The sequence below is a fragment of the Hyla sarda genome, chromosome 4 (genome assembly GCF_029499605.1).
Source record: "Hyla sarda isolate aHylSar1 chromosome 4, aHylSar1.hap1, whole genome shotgun sequence".
NCBI classification, from domain to species: Eukaryota; Metazoa; Chordata; class Amphibia; order Anura; family Hylidae; genus Hyla; species Hyla sarda.
The window spans coordinates 222,754,660-222,780,856 of record NC_079192.1 but is presented as its reverse complement, the minus strand read 5'-3'; the positions used below and the strand labels follow the sequence as shown (position 1 = coordinate 222,780,856).

At 42.3% G+C, this 26,197-nt stretch overlaps 1 protein-coding gene across 1 annotated transcript in view; it reads right to left on the bottom strand.

Moving 5' to 3' along the window:
• The window catches only part of SLC2A13 (solute carrier family 2 member 13), a 253,164-nt gene that overhangs the window by 188,774 nt on the left and 38,193 nt on the right, over window positions 1–26,197 (bottom strand). The window contains exon 2 of the mRNA XM_056573657.1: window positions 11,257–11,416. Coding sequence (XP_056429632.1) covers window positions 11,257–11,416 — 160 coding nt within the window. The remainder of the gene's footprint in view (window positions 1–11,256; window positions 11,417–26,197) is intronic.

The window sequence follows — 26,197 nt, the reverse complement described above, 5'->3', positions numbered from 1 at the left end:
AATGCTAATACAATCTGTTGAAAGAGTTGTCTACTTTTTCTCCTTGCACTGTGCATGTTTAATAACACCACACTATCAGCAATCACAGCAGAAACGCATATAATTCCAACGAGTCCACACACGTGTGTGCAGATAGCTGTGACCCATATTTTATAAATCTGTCCAAATCTGTCTGGTTTTGGCCTCAGCAACCAATCACAGTGCAGCGTTTATTTATTTATTTTATTTACCAGAGCTCATTAAGATATAAAAGCTGAGCTGTAATTTAGTTATTATGGGCCAAACCAGACAGTTTTTGTCTCAGGAGTGCTAAATCTGGGCCATAGATTTTCATTTACAAGAACAAGCTATTGTTTCTATTATCTATGTGCACATTTATCAGTTCTGTATTATTGTATAACAAGGTTTCATGTTTCACCGGCATACATGCATTACTAGTAATTATATACAAATGAGTAAATCAAGTTTATTTAAGTGTACCAGTACTTGTCATGCAGGGCTGAAAAATCTCATTACTAGCAAATGCTTTTAAAAACAAAAAAAAAACGACTAGTTTAATATGCTACATCTGTTTCACAGCATCAAACTTTTACCAGACGTAACGTCAAAAACAAATATTACCTTATTATGACTGCTGCAAGCCACAATATAATGAAGACTAGTATTGACAAAACATGCAAACAGGCATACGGCTCCAAACAATAAGTGAGCCATAATACAAGACCTATTGATATACGGTACTATACTATAATATATATCAGTGTTTCCCAAATAGTGTGCCTCCAACTCTTGCAAAACTGCATTTCCCAGCATGCCCAGATAGATATTAGGGAATAACATTACCACAAGGGGGTTATTTGGACTGCAACAATATTTAGTCAAGTGGTAATCCTAACATCAAGGTCAGGGCCCAAAGTTTCCAAGCAGAACATTCACACTACCTGTGCTGGATTTTCTTTTTCTCATAGTACATCTTGGTGCAATCATACACCTGACCAGCCATATGTTAAAAAATGATATATATATATATATATATATACACACACACACACGCTACCCAGGGCATAGGGGAGGTGGTAAAAAAGCTGCCGATCTATTGTATATGGTTCCCTTAATACCATACACTAAGGAATGTAAAATACAAATTAATAATAATCGGCGCTATATAAGATGTGCTGTGAACGGGGATAAAATATTGTATAGACACTATATAGATGAATGAGTACATAAAATAAAATACCATATGATATGGTATTTTATTTTATATACTCATTCTTCTATATAGTGTCTATACAATATTTTATCCCCGTTCACAGCACATCTTATATAGCGCCGATTATTATTACTTTATATGTTAAAAAATATATAGCTGCAAGCAGCAATAAAAGGTGGCCAAGCAGCAATAAAGGTGGCCAAGCAGCAATAAAGGTGGCCAAGCAGCAATAAAGGTGGCCAAGCAGCAATAAAGGTGGCCAAGCAGCAATAAAGGTGGCCAAGCAGCAGAGCCTGGTTATAGCACACAAGTGCTTTGACTCTTTATGGTAAATTAAACAATCATGGACGTGTACTAATTTTACCAATAATTTTAGATGAAACTATGGGGGAGATGTATCAATATGTGTCTGTGTGCAGCCACTTTTTTTTTGCTGTGTTTTTGCTTATGTGTTCCAAATTTATCAAAACGGCACAAGACTGTGATAAATTTTGCACAAATAAAAAATCACCTCAGACCTTCCTGTAGGATGTAATTTTTTTTTAAAGGAAAGGTAGAGGTGGTATAAATTTGCATTTTTTTTTTACATTTCGCGCAATATTTTTGCGCCTTTTTAAAAAGAAGCAGTTAAAGGGGTTATCCAGAAAAAACCACACACACATATACACACACATATATATATATATATATATATATATATATATATATATATATATATATTATATATACACACAGTGGTCCCTCAACATACGATGGTAATTCGTTCTAAATGAGCGAGCGAAAGTTGAAACCATCGCATGTTGAGGGATCCGTGCAATGTAAAGTATACCAGACCACTGGTATAGGAGGTTATACAGTCCCCGCCGCTCACCGCTGCCCTAGATGTCACCCTCCATCGATGTTGCCGTGTCCTCGGACCGTCTCTGCTGCGTCTCTTCATCGCACTCCGCTCCTATTGGATGATGGGACGGCGTGCACGATGACGTGATGACGACGATGGAGAGCGCAGGGGATCCCGAAGAGGACGGTCCGGAGCGCCGGTACAGGTGATTGACACCCACCGGACCACACGGGGCACCTTAAACGGCTATCCGGTGGCAGCTGAAGCAGTCTGCGCTGCCGGATAGCCGTTTATGCGATGGCCCCGACATACAAAAGCATTGTATGTTGATGCTGCCTTCAACATGCGATGGCCACTGAGAGGCCATCGCATGTTGAAATTATCGCATATCGGGGCCATTGTAGGTCAGGGGGGGGGGGGGGGGGGTCACTGTATAGCTAAACTGGTTCCAGAAAGTTAAACAGATTTGTAAATTACTTCTATTAAAAAATCTTAATCCTTTCAGTACTTATGAGCTGCTGAAGTTGTATTGTTCTGTCCAGGGAACTGTCCAGAGTAGACGCAAATCCCCATAGCAAACCTCTTCTACTTTGTGCAGTTCCCGAGACAAGCAGAGATGTCAGCAGAGAGCACTGTTGCCAGACAGAAAAGAACAACTGATCTTCAGCAGCTGATAATTACTGAAAGGATTAAGATTTTTTTTTAATCGAAGTAATTTACAAACTGTTTAACTTTCTGGAACATGTTTTTTTTCTGGAATACCCCTTTAATAAATCTCGTCCACTGCATAGTTAAGAACGAAGCACTGCATTTAACAGTCACCTTTGCCAAAGTTATCTATTTTGAAATTGCATAAAATGTTTGCGCAAAAACTGCGCAAAGATTTTGTGCCAAATTTCACCAATAAAATGTCAGGAAGGCAATGATAAATCTCCCCCCATGTATGAAGAATATTTTGCAATCTAATATAGCTATCAAACCATGTCATCAAGTGTGGTACAGAAAGTGATCATGGACATGTGTGCTTATTTTCCCATTGTTATTACCAGCTGTTTCAGAGAAAACTATATATGCTAAATATTGCGCAATCTAATTTGGCTGCCAAAAAGTGAAAGAAAAGCCTAGATGGCTGCCAAAGCTTGCGAGCTATGACCTTTATATTACAAAAGATTGTGCACAGCGCAGGGCTCCACCATTGGGCAAAGTTTTACTAGTTTTAAATTAACAGTGTACATATCACAAGCATTTGAGTAACATAGTTTATTCATTTTAATGCTTTCTACAAGTGTTTGGCGGGCAGTGGCCATATTAATTATGCAAATAAACCAACTTTAGCAAACAATGTACAGGAGGTGCAGCAGGTTTCTTTATTTTCGGTGCAAACTGAAGCAGAGCGGCATCAGCGTGACGCCATTGCAGATACACAGGTGCTGTGACAAAATTTTCAAAGCCCCTCTGGGCGTTTCATCAGAACTGATGAAACGCCAAGAAGAGGCGTGAAACTATTGTCACTGCACCTGTGTATCTGTGATGGCGTCACGCTGATGCCGCTCTGCTTCAGTTTGCACCGAAAATAAAGAAACCTGCTGCACCTTCAAAACGGTGAGTGCCTCCTCATGTTTCTTTCTGTACTATGTATTATGCATGTCTTGCTCTGGAGCATTGAACACCCCGTTTGGTACAGTTAGGAACCTGTTTTCATGCAGCACTGTGTTTAGTGGCTGATTGCCAGGGCCTGTTCGAGATTGTTTTCATCCAAGATGTCAGTGCCGGTCTTTTCCTACCCACATGATTGTAAAGGTAGCTGTGGACATTTTCGCCAACTTGTAAATAATTCTAGGAAATGGTTTTATAGAAGAGGTTTATAGAATATTGAGCAATCCAATATGGCAGACAAACGATGTAGTCTATAGACTTGTATTGAATATATATCAGTCTGTATTACAGTCTAACCACATTCATAATGGTTGCAGAGAAGCAGTTGTTTGAATATTGTAGACAGAAAGCATGAGAAACCCTGAGAAAGATGGCATGAGGAAGATGGCTGCCAGAGCATGTGACCTACGAGCTTTATGTTAGAAAAGATTATGCACAGTACAGGGTTTCAAGCGTTGCAAGCATTTAAAAAAAGCCACAAGGAAATAACACGAATAATTGGAGAATTTTAAATAATTTATTATGGCCAATGAACCACGTGGTTGAATAACGTAACACGAACATGTGCGAGTCTAGGTCACAGTGTAAAATGACACAAAATTTCTACATCTGTAGTTTTAATGGTTTCAGAGACAAATGTCTTTGGCATTGTACGACACTGAATATAGTCACCTAAAACAAGATGGCTGCCAGATCATGTGACCTAGGACCTTAATGTTACATAAAGCTAAAAGGAGTACTCCAGGCAAAAAGCTTTTTTGTTGTAAAAAAAAATAAATCCTACTTCTAAGTTCAAGTCCTTGTACTATAGTACCATAGTTACAAATGGTTCCTGAAATAACTGAGCAATACACCCCTGCTGGAAGTACTGCAGTTTCCCCATCACATGTCCCTGCTCTTTGGACACCCTCTGCCTTTAGCTTACATGACGTTAGTGAGCCACTGTACGTGATCGCCGTGGGATTGGCTTTCTTCAGCATCCTCAGTACATGCCACAGCCCTGCCCTGAGATCCAGTATAGTTCTGCAGGCAGCAGCAGCATCTCTTTAGTCCTTTCCTCATTCCTGTATTGGGCAGCTTGCGTGGCAGAAACATGGCAGTCTCAGCTCTAGGCCAGCCCTTCTCCCAGGATCATTTGTCAGATCACCGAGAGCAGAAGTCATCTATTCACAGTTAACAACCAGCTGTCAGGACCCTTCTGATCAGATATCCTTGGCCTGAGGATTAGTTTCTAACCTGTGTTAACTGGAAAACCTCTATAACTTTATGGCCCTCATTTACTAAGAAAATCGGGTTGTAAGTCTATGTTGCTTTCTTACCAGATTGCTTTTTTCCCCCTGATATTTATTATTATGTCGCATCCTGTTTGTCGCACGTGGGTTTTGTTGGTTTTGGTTTCCAACTCCTCTGAGCTGTTGGGAAAAAATCCACAACAATTCAACAAATTCGGGTTGGAAACCTTTATAAATACGTGGGAAAGCTCAGAAATGTCGGGTTACGCCCCTTTTTCGGGTTTGGGAGAATCCACATCGGGTCCGTCGGGAAAAAATGTTGCATCGTGTCGCAGACTGACGCACGATGTCTGCGACATGGCGTAGACAAAGATGCGACAAAAAACCCCGACAAAAGAGGTCGGGTTTAGAATAGTAAATGAGGGCCTATGTGTGTATAGTAGTTTAGTGGGATCGGACTGTTCCTCATGCCTAAATGAATTTACCTTGGGCTCCCAAGATCCAGGCATCAGTTCACTGGTTGTCCTTCAGTGGACTATTTTTGGTAGGTATTAACCATCACATACAAGTAGCTCAAATTCTTACACTTGCCCGTTGCTTTTCTTTCCAACACATTAACTGAAAGAACTGAATTATAACTGGCTGCATAATATAGTTCACCTCTTGACATGTCCCAGTGAAAGCAGATAATTCTGTTTACGCTTCATCTATCTGTGATTTTATTCTATGGGTTTTAATGTTATGACTGATCTGTGTGTACACGCTGGACACACACAATTACTAAGGACAGGCCTCAACAGAATACTATCTGATATTAAAACAATGAATCCACAGCACAGGGAATCGATGAAACAGAAGTGTTCCTATTACTGACCTGACATGAAAGTCTTATTGTAGCTAACTGAAGTATTCCTTTTCAAATAGAAGGCATTAATGGCATACACATATATGTAATTAAGAATAATATATATTTCTACCGACTAACACAATGTAAAACAATTAATAACTTGTATGGGGTTGTTAAACATTCCATTTTTTTTTGGGGGGGGGGGGGGGTTGCCTATAACATGCAAACTAGTCAAAGCTGTAGCCCCATTTGTTTTAACTCCAGTGCAGCAGCATCTGTGGGGGAGATTTATCAAAACCAGTCTAGGGGAAGTTGCTGAGTTGCCCATAGCAACCAATCAGATCACTTCTATTTTTTATAGTAGGACCTCTGAAAAATGAAAGGAGCGATCTGATTGGTTGCTATGGGCAACTTTTCCTCTGCACAGGTTTTGATAAATCTCCCTCTATGTGTTTCAATACTCGGTCATGTGATTACCTTTCTGACTCTCCAAATCTTCCAGTAGCTTATGGTTACAACAGGATGTCAAACTCTGACTTCCTGTGGACTACAGGATGACATAATCACCTACCAGTTCTCAGACCCCTCCCAGCTCTCCATCAGATCAGGAAACAGTATATAGAAGGTATACACTTCTCCTGAGGCTGTATTCACACATTAGCCCTGATTTACTAAGAGTGTCGGGTTATTTTCAGTGTTATTTTTTTTCCCCGACTATTTTTTCTTACATTCTTACATGTATTTATCAATGTTTCGCACAAGTTGGGAAACTTCTGTCGCATAATATCAAATTCTGTCGCATGGAGGGAAAAAAAAAGTGTAGTACAGGAAAAATAAAGCGTAAAGCAAATAAATAAAGTAAAGTAACTCTGCACCAGGATGTAACTTTACATTCATGGTCGTTAATGGGTAACAAACAAAAAGTAAAAAAAATGAGAAATTACCCCCCCCCCCCAAAAAAAAAATAATAAAATGTAATATAAAAAGGTACTAAGTGGACAAAGTAACAGGATTTAAAAAACAACAACACATTTTTTAACAGATTCCCCACACCTCAAGGCAGTCTGGTATTCAAGTTCAGTATTTCACTATTTTTCTGGTGGGTTTTTAAATACAACTAAATACAACTGGTTTTCAGGAAAATGTCGGGAACACGCCCCTAATTATGCAAACCACGCCCCTTTAGTCGGGCTAAAAAAATACTCAGAGTAATTGGAAAACAGTCAGGTTTTTACTAGCAAAATGTGTCGCACAAAGTGTCGCAAAGGACATACGACACAAATTGTGTCGCATAACCCGATAAAAATAGTCAGGATCTTGTTAGTAAATCAGGGCTATTGTGTTTCTTTCTACCTTTTTGCTGTGCATTTTCCCAAAATCATGGAAAAAATTGAGACTGTACTGCAACTGTTTAAAATATTGTAAATATGTACTAATTGTTACTATGGTTTTCAAAATTTACAGCAAAAACAGCTCAAATGCAGTAAAAAAAAAAAAAAAAAAAAAAAATGCATTACAAATTCAACAATTTAACAGCCTAAAGATGTCATATCTTCATAAATCACCTTGATTGTCATTATAGGTCAAATCACATTCTCCTCATGGCAATGTTTCTCTAAAAACTTCACTTTAAGGAAGACTGCAAGAAAACTGCAGTGTGAACTGATACCAACACACCTATGAGTCTAATGAGTTCACCAGTTGATAAAAAAAAAAAAAAAAAAATGTTTTCCACCGGAGTACCCCTTTAAAGTTTCGGGCCTGTGATTTCTCCTCCCTATCCCCTGTTCTCCCAATCCCCTTCCCCTATGCCTTGTTGTTTGACATTGTTGTTGCTTTTGATAAACGTATTTATGCAGGAATGTTAGTGTAGCATGTGGTACGATTATAGCATAGGGAACCTGTGCTGTCATGCTATGTATGGTTAATGTATTATTTATTGTATATATGACTAACATTTGATTGCTAATAAATGCTCCTTTAAAGGTTGTCACTTTGCTAAGTTCAGAAAACAGCCAGTAAAGACCGTGCCTTTTATCAGTAGCATTTTCCATAACCTGCATGTATAATGAGATCAGGATGACATAAGTGGTTTGGGAAGTCAAAGGTCAGGCGTGTTCCAGTCTCCTCTCTGAAAGGGTTTACATTTACAATGCTCTCAAATTTAATTGTAAGGTTTCATAAAATTTAAATATAGGATTTCTTACACAACACAGACATTTTAATGCCAAGCATACAAGCCAAAATAAATGAGTCACAAGGATTGCTGTTCATGGGTAGGCAGTTATCCATATTCATGTCTCATTTAAATAAATAGGATGTTTTGCCATATGACAAAGAGGTGTATTTAAATGTCACAGCAAGCACGCTGTTCATCACAACAATACACAAGTTTATTCCATTACTATTGCTAGGTGTAATAAAAAGTAAGAAAAGTTTACTTACCAATTTTCCATACAACAACCACTAGGTAATACAGGTAGAGTGTCACTTTGTGTATGCAGACACCAATTTGCAGTCCTCAATTACTGGAATGACGCCAGCACGACATACATTTTACTAAAACTTTTGTCTTGTCGTAAAGGCTTTGTAAAATTCGCATTGGGACTGGAGCCATCCCCGTGTCTGAGGGAGCAGGCATATGAAAGCTTTTATTCTCATATATAAATAAAGTACGCTGACCACCACAATGCGTTGTAACGTTGCTTAGTTTGTATTCATACTTAAGTGCATGGAAAGTCTGCAGTAGATAGACCATAAAAGAAGTCCAGCACTTTTTAAAAATTATGTATGTCCTAATTTATCTCTATAAACCATCTTGGGCGCAGGCCATACTGCATTACAGCACGTCAGTGCACAAGATGCTTTAAAAGATTTATTATAAAACGGGTTGTTTTTAAATAAGTGGTGAACTTTACTACTTGTGTACTACTTATATTTAGTTAGCTCTTTAATATAGTACATTTCCTTCTGTATCTTACTCATCCCATACCTGTTACCCCAACCTTTTCCATTGTGTGGCACACAGTTTATTCTGCCTCTATTTTTCTCACTATAATGCCACTAGGTAATATATGGGCCCCTAGTTTGCTTTATCCCAGGTTGGAGGCAGTTTGGTGAAGCAGAAACCTTTTGTCACCGCCCTATAATAGAGAAAAGGGTAACCAGCTTTGTGCCATTCATTAGCAAAAGCTACAGAAATCTAGCTGGATATTTGATGCTTTATTCTATACTACATTTCTGCAGGGTAATGGCACAAGCTCTACGCATCCATATAAGCACGCCCAATTTGCCATAATTGATATCCTGCTGATCATTTGATGTCATGCTAGCTCAGCTGAGTGTGATGTCAATAAAGGCATATATAGATATGATAACAGTCAGGGCACTGTGAGGGTGCATTCACACCCTTATTTCTTTATACGGTCACCGAATCCGGCTGGGAAGTGTCAAAACTGGCGCTCCAGTATCTCAGCCAGACCAGGCTGGCATCTCATTTATTTTAATGAGCCAACTGGAGTCGGCTAATTTTTGTCCCGTATCCGGTTTTGTGGCCAGACTGAAAACCGTGGTATGCTACAGTTTTCAGTCCGGCCAAAAAAAAAAACTGATACGGGGCAAAAATAAATCCCCATAGGGGACTATAACTTGCAATCATTCGATTGCACACACTGTTCATTGCTAAGTTTTGGCTCAGCATTGATCAGTGTTATCGGTGCTCTGCTGCTCCAGCCTGCTATGGCTGGTTGGGAGCCTCAGAGCACCGATCGGATGGCGAGGAGGCAGGTAAAGGCCCTCCTGCCATACTCTCAGCTGATCGGACATTGCGATTTCACAACGATGGTCTCAGTCAGCTTCACTGAGCTGCTGGAATTATTATTATTTATTTTTTAACATTACAGACGTCGTGATTAACTTTGATCGCAGCGTCTAAAGGGTTAATGTCAGACATCAGCCTGATTGATGATGTCCAGCATTAACCCTGGGTCCCTGCTGCTGATAGCAGTCAGGACCCACTGGGTATGAAGCGAGCTCAGCTTGTGAGTATGCTTCAAACGCCGGTAATGGGACCAGGATATACAGGTACGCCTTCTGTCCTTAATTACCTGGACACAAGGGTGTATCCATATGCCCTGCGTTCTTAACAGGCTAAATAGGTATTACATAGTATTGTAATATCATGGCATTGGTTTACTCTCTGAAATAAAGTTGCACAAAGTAAAAAAAAACTTTAACTCCCCTTCCGCCATTCCACTGTTGTGCTGATATAGCTCTTCTGTCCTCCATTCACGGTCTTCTTCCTGTGCATGGAATGTCCCACTGCGACCGGTGATACGCTTAGCACAGTGTCATGTAACAGGCCTGGGTAGCAGGGAGAAGGCATGACCCAGACTCATTACATGACACTGTGCTCAGCCTATCACCGGCCGAGGAGAGACATAGCTGCATCTGGTGATAAGCTGATGGCAGTGTGATGATCGGAAAAAGACCGGGCACAGAAGACAGAGGAGCTATATCAGTGCCACAGGGGAGCAACGGAAGATGAGAAAGTTAGTTTTTTTTCCACTTGTTGCAACCTGGGCACAATGGGATAGTAAAAAAGGACTACAGTACTCCTTTAATTAGTTTGGGTTACTTAATATCTAAGAACTTGGGTTACATGGTAGACTTAGAGAATGCAGCACTCGCAACAGTATCTAGCAAGGAATATGAATGTTTTCTGACTTAAACATTGTGCTTCAAAACGCTTTCCCATGAAATCAGTGGGGATCTTATTGCCAGGTTGGCTGTGAATATTATATGCACACACTTATACATCTGTATCTACACATACGTACAAACACATATTACTTAGTATAAAAAACTTGTTCTGGCTTACTTCAAATACACATCTTACGTCCAAAGGACAGAAGTAAAAATAGCAATGGCAACATTTAGCAACTATTTCTAGAACCCATTTGTAGCAAGAGCTTCAGTGTACGGAACACGAGCTCTGTCTTTGTATCCAAAAATAAAATCTTAAAAATCAATTGCCAGCTAAGGCACATTTATTTTCAGTCTGACTTTCATTTATATGGCAGCCAGTAGACCACTAAAGGTCTTTCAGAAAATGTGTGATAAACCAACCACAATGTGCCATGAAATCTAGTTTGGTTTCCCTTCTGTAAGCACAATAACTGCATGAAAACATCTGTGCATTTCTACTTCAGAGACTTGAGTCTCGTCTGTCTGTCCTGCCTACCTGGACAATCCCTGTATCTGATGCTCAACCATACTAATGACTAAAAGAGAAGGGTCACCAAAAGGGTCACTCCATGTTACTGAGAGAATCCCTGCTCCATATTTTCAGAATTTAAATAAGTGTATCTAAGTGTAAATGGCATTAACATTCACAAATATAATCACATTTCTTCTGAAATTCAATATTAGAGAGAATTATTAACCTTTTGAGCAATTCATTACGAACCTCCATCCATCTCTGGGAAGGTAGCTAAAAGCACCATCCACAACGGCTGCAAAGAACTGTCCGCCTGTGATGAAGAGGGTGTTAATTGTGACCAATCTTCCTCTCAAATGTGGTGGTGCAGCTTCTGCAATGTATACTGGGACAGTCATAGACGCAATACCTAGATGAACAAAAATAAAAAAGTTAGAAATAGAAAAATGATGCTTGTTTCAAAAAGATGATTAGTTTTTAGCAGTCTTTACTAATGATTATAATGAGTCACTTACCAATACCCCCATTACCAATGGCCGCATTCTGTATAATTGTATGGCTCCTCTCCCTGCAATCTTCTGTCCCTGCATTGTGGATGGACGGCTCCTTCTTCCATAAAATGGGCCACTATGGAATGGAGGAGCATGTGACAAACATGTCAACCTGCCTTCTCCACTGCACCTGGTTCCTTGGTTGTGCGCAGTGGTCTGGATGAGGAAGAATGACATTTACAAAGGAGTCTTCCAGTCACAATGCAAGGACAGGAGATTATGGGGGGGAATTGGGTCAAAGTGAAGTCTCAGAGTATTAGTAAGTGACTTTTTATAATCATTACTACAGGCTGCTAAAAAAAAATTTTTTATACTTTTACAAAGGCAACATATGTGACATTTGCGGCATTCTGCTGGACCAAAGATTTGTACCATTTGAGAAAATTCTCAAACTATAATTTTCTAAGTGGGTGAACGGTCCCTAAAAAAAGGGTAATCTGTCACCCAATTCTGATGGTCACTCAGGCACTAATTTTGTGAGTTACATTTAACATACAGATATGGTAGACAAGGGGTCTCGTATTACTTCTACTTTAAATGGGCACGGTCAGATCCAAAAACTTTTTATAATTTTTTACTGAAAACAATTAAAGACCTTTTGTAATGTGGTTATTTATGTCATGTTATTTTATTTTTTTATATATTTAAAGGGGTACTCTGCCCCTAGACATCTTATGCCCTATCCAAAGGATAGGGGATAAGATGTCTGATCGCGGGGGTTGGGTTGCTGGGGACCCCTGGGATCTTGGCTGCAGCACCCCACTGTCATTACTGCACAGAGCAAACTCGCTCTGTGCGTAATGATGGGTGATACAGGGGCAGGAGCATTGTGGCGCCACAGCTCTGCCCCTCATTAAGTCACGGCCCGACCCCTTAATGCAGGTTTATGGGAGGGGACGTGACGGCCACCACGCCCCCTCCCATAGACTTGTGTTAAGAGGGCGGGCCATGACGTCACGATGCTCCGGCACCTGTATTGCCCGTCCTTATGCACAGAGCGAGTTTGCTCTGTGCAGTAATGACAGCGGGGTGCTGCAGCCGAGATCCGGAGGGTCCACAGCGGCAGGATCCCCACTCCCCACGGTCAGACATCGTATCCCTATCCTCTGGATAGGGGATAAGATGTCTAGGGGCGGAGTACCGCTTTAATTAAGAAAACAGCTCTTGAAAATCCCACCACTGGGACACTAACCAGTCCTGCAGCAGCAGCAGTCTTGTCCATGAGTCATGGACAAGAGATAATTTGTGGACAAGGCTGCATAAGCAGACACCAATCACCTCCCACCACCACAATAGAGGGACATGCCCTCTCCCACCAGACACTAATCACCTCCCACTATCACAAGGGAGAGACACGCCCTTTTCCCCTGAAAGGATTTTTTAACCCTGTGAGCTAATGAAAAGAGATATTTTTATAATAAATATAGGCAATAGAGGCATAATGTTTAGATGTACATGGTCAGGATAAGGTACTGAGTATCATATACATTTTCTTTTTTTCTTGTCGGATCTGACAGGTACGCTTTAAATTCTAGCAAAAATATATTTACCTAGTAGGCTTTTATAGTTTCATACTGATTTATTTTGCTAGGAAAAAATATTAACATTTAAGCAGGATGTACAGATTTGACAAAAAAAATACTTATGCCATTACTTCTGGGTAATGTTATTCTTACTTTAATTGGGTTTAAAGTACTAAAGGACAGAATGAGACTGTGTCCTTGTGAATATAGCGGGCAGAGAGCTTTGGGCACTACTCTTCATTATGTGCATGTGCTCGGTAGTCCTACATATTCATGAAAACCCATCCCCCTTCGTCTACTGTGTATAGGCAGACACTGTCAATCACGACTGGTGGCCAGAGGGAACAGTGAGGAACAAAGCTCATCTCTTATCAGGAAAATGGATGCACAGGACAAAGTCATATATTGTTCTGTTCAGCATCTATATCACAAGTTTATGGTGCTCTCAGATCAAACCTTGTGGAAAGAAACAGTGGAGAAGTTGCCTATGGCAACCAATAACCAATCAGATTCCAGTTTTCATACGCCTTCTTTAAAATGAAAGCAGGAATCTGATTCCATTGTTCTTGAGCACAAGGTTTAATAAATCTCCCCCATAGACTAAAAGGGTACTTCAGGGAATTAAAGCTTCTCAGCCAATGATTGGGGGAGTGGGCAGTTACTTGCACTTGTCTCCAAGGGTGCCGGCTGGAGCGTGCCAGGGACGGGTAAGTACCAGGGCCCCGTATAGAGGATTCCGGGGGGACCCAGCAGCCGTGTGTGTTGGCAGCCTAACACAAACTGCACAGCTATAGACTTTGCTACATAAGGTTTAACAATTCAGTCTAAAATTATAGAGTAATTCTGCACACCATTTTACACAAAGGAGAGGTTTATCAAAGCTTGTGACGAGTTGTAAATAGCAACCAATAAGATTCTGACAAATTGCGATTTCTAGTTAGACTAGAGTAAAAAAACAAGATGTTTTAACAATTTCCTAAGTCTTAATTTAACGGAGAAATGTTAATAAAATTGGAATTATAACCCTGTTGGTTACAACAGGTACAATGGCATTGGATGTTATAAAAGGGATGCCAATTACAAGAGACAAACTGCACCAAAGACATAAATACATCAATCAGTATTGTTTGTCACTTTTCTGACATGTACTTTCCGGGGCGCCAATGTATTTTAGTAACTGCCCCTAGGAGAAAGAACAATGTGAAGCTCATGAAGGTCATGGTATTTATGCAGAACTTGATATCAAGATGATATTGAGCTCACAGGGGATGCAGCTAGGTTGTTCTTCACATAAATGTTTCCACAATGACATCCACTAAGGGACTTGGTATTGTGCTAATTCTCCCATAATGGCAACAAAACCCTCATTGACATGTAACATGAAGGGTGCTCATCTTCTCAGTCAAATAACATAATAAAATGAATATTATATAGATCTTGTATCGCTTCTTATTTGAAACACCTACTTACCTACTCATGGTATCTATGCACAGGACCTATCTACACTACAACTAAAAGATAAGCAACAACCAGATTCCTGCACTATGTACAGTATGCTGCCTTTACGTGCTACAAATGCAAACATATGATTGCTACGGATCAGGAAAAACACTATGGTGCTAATTATTTATTATATGAAAAAAATTCTAATTGTGACCCCAGGATACAAAGGAGTGGCAGGAATATTACAACAAGTGTCTTTCCACAGCATTACTCCTTTAACCAGCAGACCAGCCAGCAAATACACACAGCAATTCACTGATCTTATGATCAATCTTATTGGCATAGCTGAAGATCTGCAAATGTGATATCGATGGTCACTAACAAGAATTTACACATTCAGATAAACATTAACAACATATATTAACTTACGGACATTAACAAAGAGCAAGTGACGGTAGTCCTAAACCGACAATCCTTCTGGCAGTGTAAAATTGGGCAATGTTTTTTTCCGTTTTTTTTTCTTTTAATGTAGACCTGTATGCAGGGAATAATGCACATGTCCAGATAGGGCAAGTTATCAGGATTCAAACATGCCTTTTGTATCTCTATCGTCCTTTCTAGTCCAGAAATATAAGTCTTTATGTCATTATGAAAATTCTTCAAAATCCCAGGGGGTGATCTCCAGAACAGGTAATCCTGCCAATTTACTCTCGGCTGGATTTACGTAACCTCTCGCTATGCTGGGAAACACTCCCTGGGTCTTTAAACTTTATTTGCATAATAACAAAAAACCTTATGCGTTTCCACTTATTTTTTTTTATTTTTTTTTTTACTTTTTTGAACCAAAGTCAAAAGTATATTCAAAGGAAATGGAGAATATAAAAGGAAGGACTTCTACTTCTCCCTTCTTATGGATCCGCTCCTGGCTCGAAAGAAGTGGAAACGCAGCCTACCTCTGCAATGGAAAGGACTATGGAGATAAAACAAAAAAAATGTGTCTGGGATCCTGATGACTAGCCATCGAGCCATGTACATTTTGACACTCATGTTGTTCTGCTGACTAGTCTGCTTTAAATGCACTCTACACCTCTACAACTGATGCTATATGTCCCCATGGTCCAGCCACTGTTCTCACAATGATACCTGTGAACCCATAACAGAAGCAGATTACAATGTATTTAGGAATCATTTCATTGCAGAAGTAGCCCTTGCTTAAACACTTTCACGTGATCATTTTACATAAGCATGAAAGAAAAATAGAAAATACACCACTGCATTACTCTAAAATCTAAAGTACGGTGCTTGCAAACCGAACTTTATTAAAGGGGTTCTCTGGTGCTTTCACATCTTATCCCCTATCCAAAGGATAGGGGATAAGATGCCTGATCGCAGGAGTCCCGCAGCTGGGGACACCCGCGATCATGCACGCGGCACCCCATTTGTAATCAGTCCCCGGAGCGGGTTCGGTCAACCGCAGGGCCGGCGGCGTGTGACGTCATGCCCCTGCTTGACGTCACGCTTAGCCCCTCAATGCAAGCCTACGGGAGGGGGCATGATAGCTATCACGCCCCCTCCCATAGGCTTGCATTGAGGGGCGGAGCGTGACATCACATGGGGACGGAGACTTGATGGTCACACGCCGCTGGCGCTCCGGGGACTGATTACAAACGGGGTGCCGCGTGCATGATCGCAAGTGTCCCCAGCTGCGGGACTCCCGCGATCAGCCATCTTATCCCCTATCCTTTGGATAGGGGATAAGATGTGTAAGCACCGGAGTACCCCTTTAAAGACTTCTTCAATAGAAAATAACTGTTGCAGCACCACCTGCAAATTTAGTTCAAAACAGTGTTTTATTCTCCTATGTTCATAGCAGTACAGTGATCCCTCAACTTACAATGGCCTAAACATACAATAGTTTCAACATACAATGGTCTTTTCTGGACCATCGTAACTTGAAACCAGACTCAACATACAATACTATGGAATCTACAAAACGCGTCAATGGTAGGAAGAACCGACCAATCGGAATGCATATTTCACTGGTAAAACCCCTGTATTCCTAAAGTGCATGCACTAACTGGTGTCTGGTAGCGCCCCCTACAGTACAGGGAGGTATTACATGTTCTGTACTCTTTACCTCTGCCAGGGTTAGCTGCTCCTTTGGACATCAGGTGAGGGCGGCTCCATGTTTTTTTTTTTTTTTAGGACATTACGTGTTCTGTACAGGACCCTGAAGAAGCTTCTGTCATCTACATAGACCGGTGTTTCCCAAAGAGTGTGCCTCCAGCTGTTGCAAAACTACAACTCCCAGCATGCCAGGACAGCCTTCGGCTGTCCGGGCATGCTGGGAGTTGTAGTTTTGCAACATCTGGAGGTACCCTGGTTGGGAAACATTGAAATAGACAGTGATTTACAGCTCCCAGCAGATCTTTCTTATGTGTAAGGATTTGCTTTATCTATATTAGTTATCTACTTATTTTTCTTTAATTCTCACTTTTTCCTATTTTTGGATGACATTATGGGGCTTTAGAACCAATTACCAGGTTTCCATAGAGTTCTGGTCTCAACATACAATGGTCGTCCTGGAACCAATTAATATTGTAACTTGAGGGACTACTGTACTGTATTAGCAATGTATACTTATTAACGAACCAAAAATGTATCTGCAGTATTTTTTTTTCTCCGTTCATGTCCCGTCAATACAACAAAATCAGCAAATGGAGCTCCAAAATACAGTGTTTTATATGTCTAATGTAGATAGAATCAAAGTGTTCCATATTTACCAAAGTGATGCTTGAACTTCAGTTCAACTTCCCATTAGCAGTGGCTATAAGCTTTATCCAAGACAGTAAGTAACTGCACTGATTCATAAATGTCATAAATGACATTAACATTTCCTGTGTTGGCGAGACCAGTAAGCTATGAAACCATTGTACTTCTTTCCTTACCGTGTGCAACAACATTATCTAATGCTAGTGACATAACTTACAGAATAACATGCAGTCTGTATGGCAGACGTGGCTACTAGTTCTGAGATTTTCTAGCACTGCACGTTGGAGGGAAGAGTATTAGTCATGTTAGGAATTAGGGATCGACCGATATCGTTTTTTTTAGAGCCGATAAAGATACCGATAATCTGTCACCTTTCAGGCCGATAGCCAATAACTTATACCGATATTTTGGTATAAGTTATCGGCTATTTCAACCCCCCCCCCCCCCCCCCCGTTGGGGCAGAAGCCGTTGCAGATCAATGATTTAAAGCGGGCACTTTAAATCAATGAACTACAGCGGTTTTGCGGTGCCAGAGTCCACCACCGCCGCCCGCTTCTCTCCCCCTGCCTGTCCTGAGTCAAACCGCCACAGTTGCCCCATCGCCTCCCCCCCCATCCTCTGCCCACATACCGCCGCCGCTACCCCATCGGCTCCCCACCATCCTCTGCCCACATACCGCCGCCGCCCCATCGCCTCCCCTCATCCCCGGTGTAATAATTACCTGTTCCCGGGGGTCCGTGATTCTTCTAGCTCCGTCGGCGTCCTGCGCTGTCACTGTGCGTACTGGCGTACAGCAACAGCGCAGGAGCCAGAAGGATTGCGGACCCCCTGGAACAGGTAATTATAACACCGGGGATGGATGGAGGCAATGGGGGGGGGCAGGTAATTGCCGATACCGATAATGTCCAAAATCGCGATTATCGGCCGATAATATCGGCCAAACCGATAATCGGTTGATCCCTTCAAAATATATTTTCAGAAAATGCAGCTGCAAGTCCCGAATATTGGTCAAAGGATGTCAAGTGAGCACAAGGCAAGATGAGAAATCAAAAGCTCTACCGTACAGAAATGTTGGTGAAAAGGTTGTAGCACTGTATTCGGAAGTTAAATTGTTGTACACATCAGAAAAAAACTAATAAAACCCATTAATATTGAAAAACAGACACTAGATTTTCAATGTTACCTACTGTACATCTTAATAAAAAACCATTAAAAAAATATGCATGGCCACATGTGTACACTTGCAGTACAGGTACTGATAGGAGCGTCCCAACCTGTAGTCCCAAAAGTGAGCAGTTACGGCATTACTCATGGTTTAGGAACACCGCAAGGAACGTGTGATATAAACTGGAGGAGAGAACCGTAACTGATGAACGCATAAAATACAGCACAGAATCTGCTTATGTCAAGTGTTCCAATATACATTAAGAGCAAACCTATGAGTGTACAAATTGACAATGCTAATATGCTAATGTATAGCTAATATACCAAGAACAATAGTGGAATATTTTCTTATGCCCTCTGCAATTGCTTGGTTTTGGTTAAAAAGCCTATACAGTGATTGTGAGGTCGGGGGGACCTACAATGGCCCCAACATACGATAATTTCAACATGCGATGGCCTCTCAGAGGCCATCGCATGTTGAAGGCAACATCAACATACGATGCTTTTGTATGTCGGGGCCATCGCATAAACGGCTAACCGGCAGCGCAGACTGCTTCAGCTGCCGCCAGATAGCCGTTTACGGTGCCCCCTAAGCTCCGGTGATTGTTACTTGCCTGTCCGCGGCACTCCAGGACGTCATTTTCGGGATCCCCTGCCTCGCCGTCATCACATCGCCGTGCACGCCGTCCCGTCATCCAATAGGAGCGGCGTGCGTAGTGACGTAATGGCGGCGATGAGGAACGACGATCCCAGGCAACAGACGTTCCGGAGCGGCGGGGACACCCCGGGGACGCGGCAGCGATGGACGGCGACATCCAGGGCAGCGGTTACAGGCGAGTATAACGTCCTATATTTAACATTGAACGGATCCCTCAATACACGATGGCTTCAACAAATGATGGTTCATTTGGAATGGATTACCATCGTATCTTGAGGAACCACTGTAGATCTATGTTGGTGCATGTTACCTTGAGGGCACAGACTCCAACCAGTTCTGCTTGGAAGCCTTTAAATGGGCACAGTCAGATAAAATAACTTTTGATATGTTAAAGAGCATGCAAAAACAATATTTTGCATTTGCTTTCATTAGAAAATTTTCAGTATTTCATACTGAAAAAGCCAGTCAAAAAAGTGTCCACTAGGGCCCCCCTGCCTCCTGGGACACATACCAGTCCTGCAGTGTCCGGAGGTCATCGACAGGTCATGGATACCATGAGTGATTGACAGGGCTGCAGGCAGATCCAGAGCTGCTGTGCTTACTCTCATCCCTCTGTTAGTCAGAGCAGAGTAAGGGAGAGGGAGGAGTCATCACAGTGAGGAGAAGAGAGGGACACGCCCCATGCCTCTGCATGGACAGAAACCTCACTTAGCAATGATGGCAAGTAAAATTAGGTAATTCTGAGAGAAATATAGGTCGTAGACACATAAAAATTAGATGTTCATGATCAGGATAAAATACTGAGCAACATATAAAACTGGTTTATTTTTAGGGGGCGGAGGGGGCATCTGACAGGTACTCTTTAAAGGGGCACCCCAGACATACAGAGCGAACGCAGGGCGGAGGCTCGTGAAGTCACGGCCATGCCTCCTCAATGCAAGTCTATGGGAGGTGGCTTGACGGCCATCCCACCTCCTCCCATAGACTTGCATTGACAGGGCATGGCCGTGACGTCACAAGCCTCCGGCGCTGAACCCGACGCTCTAAATGAATGCTGGGTGCAGCACGAGGACCCCCGTGATCAGACATCTTATCCCCTATCCTTTGGAGTGGAGTGGAGTACTTCTTTAATTCCAGGTGAAACATTTTGGCTGCTTGGTGCCACCTTTCTCAAGCATTGAGTCTGTGCGCCATCACCAAACCTCCTTTTTCCAAATCTCTTATTTTAGCATTGTTCTTCCTTACCATTACCAGCTCCATTTAAAGCAAAAAATCAGGGTATAATCGTATGTATTTTTATTCATATATTCTCATTTTAAATATTTACATAATCAATCTTCGTAAATATTCATATAATCAAAGCACACTGAGATAACGGAACCAAGATGCCAAATTGTGACTAAACTTCTTTGTATTCAGCGCATTTTTTTAAAGGTTGCAATAATCATTAACATTCAAGCACCATCAAGATTAGTATATTCTTTTGTGTAAGATTCCAGAACTATCACATTTTATAAATATTGGAATAGCACTAGCTTCAAATGAATTAAACATTTTTGGTAAGTTTATTGCTTGCTAGAATAATAAAGTCATTTATTTATAAAGGAAATCTGAGGAAAAGTGACAAACTAAGCAACGTCAAAACAGCAGCCATGGATTTCATTTTATTTCACTATTTTCATTTTCTTAGAGGATATGACTTGCGCGTCACTATTCTTCAATGCTCATATTTATTGCACAAGAATATGCACAGATATAGAAAGTATTTATGTAAAGGTATCTCGGTAGACTATGTCTCTTATATGAAGTGAAGTGTATGTGCTGTGTAGTTAAATGCAACCACTGCAATTACTGACACTAAGACTAGGTTCACACTACGGAATTGCCGACCAAGATTTTTGACAGCAGAATCCCATGTCTGACAATGGGATTCTGCTGCACTGTCCACACTACAGAACATCAGTGGCGGACGTTCAGCTGCTGAAATTCTGCCGGCAACAGAAGGGCAGGGGTGTGGAAATAAAAAAAAAAAAAACTACTTGTCCAAGGGAATAAAGCGGAACACAATCTACTTGTCCCTCAAGAAAATCCACTTGTCCTGGCAGATAAAATAATTTCACCCAAAATAGTCTGATCCCCCCACTAGACCACCAGGGATGGATATAAGATCCTTTAGACACTGCTGACAGCGGTGATCTAATGGGTTAATAGGTGATCGCAGTATGTCAGGCTATTAGCGGGGGGAGAGCTGTAGCTCCTCTTACACCCGAGACAAGACCAGATAAGTCTAGATGTAACTTTTTGATCACCTTATAAAAAATTTCTCATATGAAGTGACCAAAAATGAACAATTCTGGACTATTATTTACATTTACACCGTTCACCGTATTTAATTAACATCATATTTTAATAGTCTGGACATTTCCACATGTAGCGATACCACTTATGTTTATTTTTGTACATTATTTTTATTTAAAGAAAATTGGAAACTTTTATTAAGAAAGGGGCTTATTCACATGTATACGCACTTTTTACAATATTTTAATCACTATTTTTCAGTTTCAATAGGGACTTATGTGTTACTGGGGGGGGGGGGTTCTGCTTCTCCAGTTTATATGGTGCATTTTGTGTCAGAAAATGCTGGAAGTTGCATTTAGTTAGTAGATAACTACAACTCCCAGCATGCCCTGATACAGCCTATGGTTGTGTGGGTGTTGCAGCATGTTGCACTGTATAGTAGTACAGTTAAGGTTATTGTGTAACATGCTGGGAGTTGTAGTTTTGGTTTGTGTCAGCTGCAGAGCCATAGGACGTGTCAAGGAATACTGGGAATTGCAGTTAGTAACTACAACTCCCAGCATGCCCTGATACATCCTATGGTTCTGTGGGTGTTGCAGCATGTTGCACTGTATAGTATTACAGTTAAGGTTATTGTGTAACATGCTGGGAGTTGTAGTTTTGGTTTGTGTCAGCTGCAGAGCAATAGTCTATGTCAAGGAATACTGGGAATTACAGTTAGTAACTACAACTCCCAGCATTCCCTGATGCAGCCTATGGCTCTGCAGCTGACCCGACCAAAACTACAACTCCCAGCATGTTGCACTTTATAGTTCTACAGTTTAGGTTATGGTCCAACATGCTGGGAGTTGTAGTTTTGGTTCGGGCGTGTTTGTCTGCATCCGTGGGGCTCTTGGTTGGCGGGTGAGTATGAAGGGGGCGGGATTCTGGGGGTGCAATTTAGTGCGGGTGCCACTAAAAATAAATAAAATTAGATGGCACAACTGCCCTAATGCCCGACGTGACAGTCCGCTCCTATACAAAACATTCATGCATACACATATCATACATGCACCAGCCACTGCCCCCATATACATACACACACACACACACCCACCCGCCACTGCCCCCCCCCACCATACATTACATATACACATACACTCACACCATACATATACACCATACATATGCACACATCATACATACACCTGCCGCTGCCCCCCCACATCATACATTACATACACACATACACTCACACCATACACCTGCCGCTGCCCACCCCACATCATACATCACATACATACACATCACACTTAGACATTATACACACATCATACATTACATACACATCACACATAGACATCATACACATCCACCAGTGTTTCCCAACCAGGGTGCCTCCAGCTGTTGCAAAACTACAACTCCCAGCATGCCCAGAGCATGCTGGGAGTTGTAGTTTTGCAACAGCTGGAGGCACCCTGGTTGGGAAACACTGACATACACCATACATACACACATCATACATACACCTGCCGCTGCCCCCCCATCATACATACACTCACACCATACATAGACAACCACCCTTCCTGCCGCCGCCTGTATTCTCGGCCTCCTCACCTGAGCAGCCATGAGTGGACATCAGAGCTGTAGTCCCGGCCGGTGTGAGGTGAGATTTCCGTCCTCTCCTCTCTCCCCTCCCCCATACTCTGTGTTTTCCCCGTGCAAACAAGCAACCGCCCCGTGGTGGATTAGGTCCTGTCTAGACAGAGCAGGGGAGGGGGAGGGATAGAGCTGTGTGCGGAGGATGGAGCTGTGCACGGAGCTGTCTACGTCCTTTCTCTCACCCTGCTGTGTCTTCTGAGCTCCGTCCATCCTCCGGGAGGGGAGATAAGTGGACTCTGCGGTCAGCTGGAGGCCGCCGCCCCCTCCATACACTCTGAGCACCGGTGTGAGGTGTAGACTTCCATCCGCTCCTGCGCCTCACACCGACATTACATAAAAATAAGGGGGAAGTCTGTCTGTCCCTGCTAGCCCGATACAGGGCTAAATCTATAAACAATTCACCTGCCCGGCGCCCATAACTACTAGTCCCGGGCGTCGGGCTATAGGATTTCCACATCCCTGGAAGGGTCCTGTTCATTCTTTAGGTTGAATAGGCGCAGCAATGTCCACTCTGTCTCAGTGCTGACTGATTCAATTGGCGCTGACCACACTCTCTGGCCTGATTTTGTTCAGCCAGAAAATCTGCAGTGTAAACGGTTACGTTTATTATTTCATCTGATCATCTATAGAATACTGACATCCATATTAGTAAAATTATACAAGCAATTTTGTTCACATTTTTGTATATACTCAACTTCGCACTTTAGGAGCTGGGCAATATCAGGTAAATAGGTCAAATCATTTTGCTCAAGGGAACTGCAGGGCAACTACACTGCTCCAAAAAATAAAGGGAACTCTAAGATAACACATCCTAGATCTGAATGAATGAACTAATTGTCTGAAATACTTTCGTCTTTACATAGTTGAATGTGCTGACAACAAAATCACACAAAAATTATCAATGGAAATCAAATTTATTAACCCATGGAGATCTGGATATGGAGTCACACTCAAAATCAAAGTGGAACACCACACTACAGGTTGATCCAACTTTGATGTAATGTTCTTAAAACAAGTCAAAATGAGGCTCAGTAGTGTGTGTGGCCTCCATGTGCCCGTATGACCTCCCTACAATGCCTGAGCATGCTCTTGATGAGGTGGCGGATGGTCTCCTGAGGGATGTCCTCTCAGACCTGGACTAAAGCATCCGCCAACTTCTGGACTGTCTGTGGTGTTGGTGGATGGAGCGAGACATGATGTCCCAGATGTGCTCAATTGGATTCAGGTCTGGGGAATGGGCGGGCCAGTCCATAGCATCAATGCCTTCCTCTTGCAGGAACTGCTGACACACTGCAGACACCTGAGGTCTAGCATTGTCTTGCATTAGTAGGAACCCAGGGCCAACCGCATCAGCATATGGTCTCACAAGGGGTCTGAGGACCTCATTTCGGTACCTAATGGCATTCAGGCTACCTCTGGCAAGCACATGGAGGGCCCCCAAAGAAATGCCACCCCACACCATTACTGACCCACCGCCAAACCGGTCATGCTGTGGGATGTTGCAGACAGCAGAACATTTTCCACGGCTTCTCTAGACTCTGCCACATGTGCTCAGTGTGAACCTGCTTTCATCTGTGAAGAGCACAGGGCGCCAGTGTCAAATTTGCCAATCTTGGTTGTTCTCTGGCAAATGCCAAACGTCCTGCACAGTGTTTGGCTGTAAGCACAAACCCCCCCCCCCCCCTGTGGACGTCGGGCCCTCATACCACCCTCATTGAGTCTGTTTCGGACCGTTTGAATGGACACATGAGGTCATTTTGCAGGGCTCTGGCAGTACTCCTCCTTGAAAAAAAGGCAGAGGTAGTGGTCCTGCTGCTGAGTCGTTGCCCTCCTACAGCCTCCTCCACGTCTCCTGATGTACTGGCCTGTCTCCTGGTAGCGCCTCCATGCTCTGGACACTATGCTGACAGACACAGCAAACCTTCTTGCCACAGCTTGCATTGATGTGCCATTCTGGAGGAGCTGCACTACCTGAGCATTCAAAAGTGACAAAAACAAAATCAGCCATGAAGCATAGGAACTGAGATGTGGTCTGTGGTCACCACCTGCAGAACAACTGCTTTATTGGGGGTGTCTTGCTAATTGCCTATAATTTCCACCTGTTGTCTGTTCCATTTGCACAACAATATGTGAAATTGATTGTCAGTCAGTGTTGGTTCCTGAGTGGATTGACTTGGAGTTAGGTTGTGTTGTTTAAAGGAGTACTCTAGTGCAGAGTATTCCTGCTCCGTTCTGCCCGGGCTGCAAAATAAATGAAAATGAACCATCACTCACCTCCCTGGGTTCCCGCGGGGCGCCACTACAGCTGTTCGGTCCTCCGGTCCATCTCCTTTATACTTACGGGTGTAACGAAGCGTCACATGGCGCTCAGCCTATCGCCGGCCAAGGCTGAACATCGCGGCGGCCGGCGATAGGCTGAGCGCCATGTGACGCTTCGTTAGACCCGGAAGTATGAAGAGGATGGACCGGAGGACCGAACAGCTGTAGTGGCGCTCCGCGGGAACCCAGGGAGGTGAGTGATGGTTCATTTTCATTTATTTTGCAGCCCGGGCAGAACCGAGCAGGAATACTCTGGACTAGAGTACTCCTTTAAGTGTTCCCTTTATTTTTTTTGAGCAGTGTACTTACATAACACTGGCCATTCCTACAAACAAAGCAAAAGCTCTTTTCTGAATAGCAGCACATCTGTTATGAGAATTTGAGATATATGGTGCAAATGACCCACCTTGCCCATTACTGTCATGCTATAGTTTAATAACCATTAAAGACGCCCCATAAAATATAGAAACCACAAGGCTATGTTGACACATCAACTGAAACAGTTTTACGGCTCAAAAAATGGCTGTATGCACGTGTGATGTATTTGGGGACATTCATGGCAACATTGAAATTGGCATCTAAAATCAGTCTGGCCCTTACAAGGCATTTTTTGTCCACACAACTGCCAGTTACTGGATATTTTCTCTTTTTCGGACTATTCTCTGTATACCCTAGATAAAGTTGTGAGTGAAAATCAGTTTCTGAAATACTCAGAGAAGCCCATCTGGCACCATCAACCATGCCACTTTTAAGTCACTTAAATCCCCTTTCTTCCCCATTCTGATGCTCATTTTGAACTTATAACAAGTTGTCTTGACTAC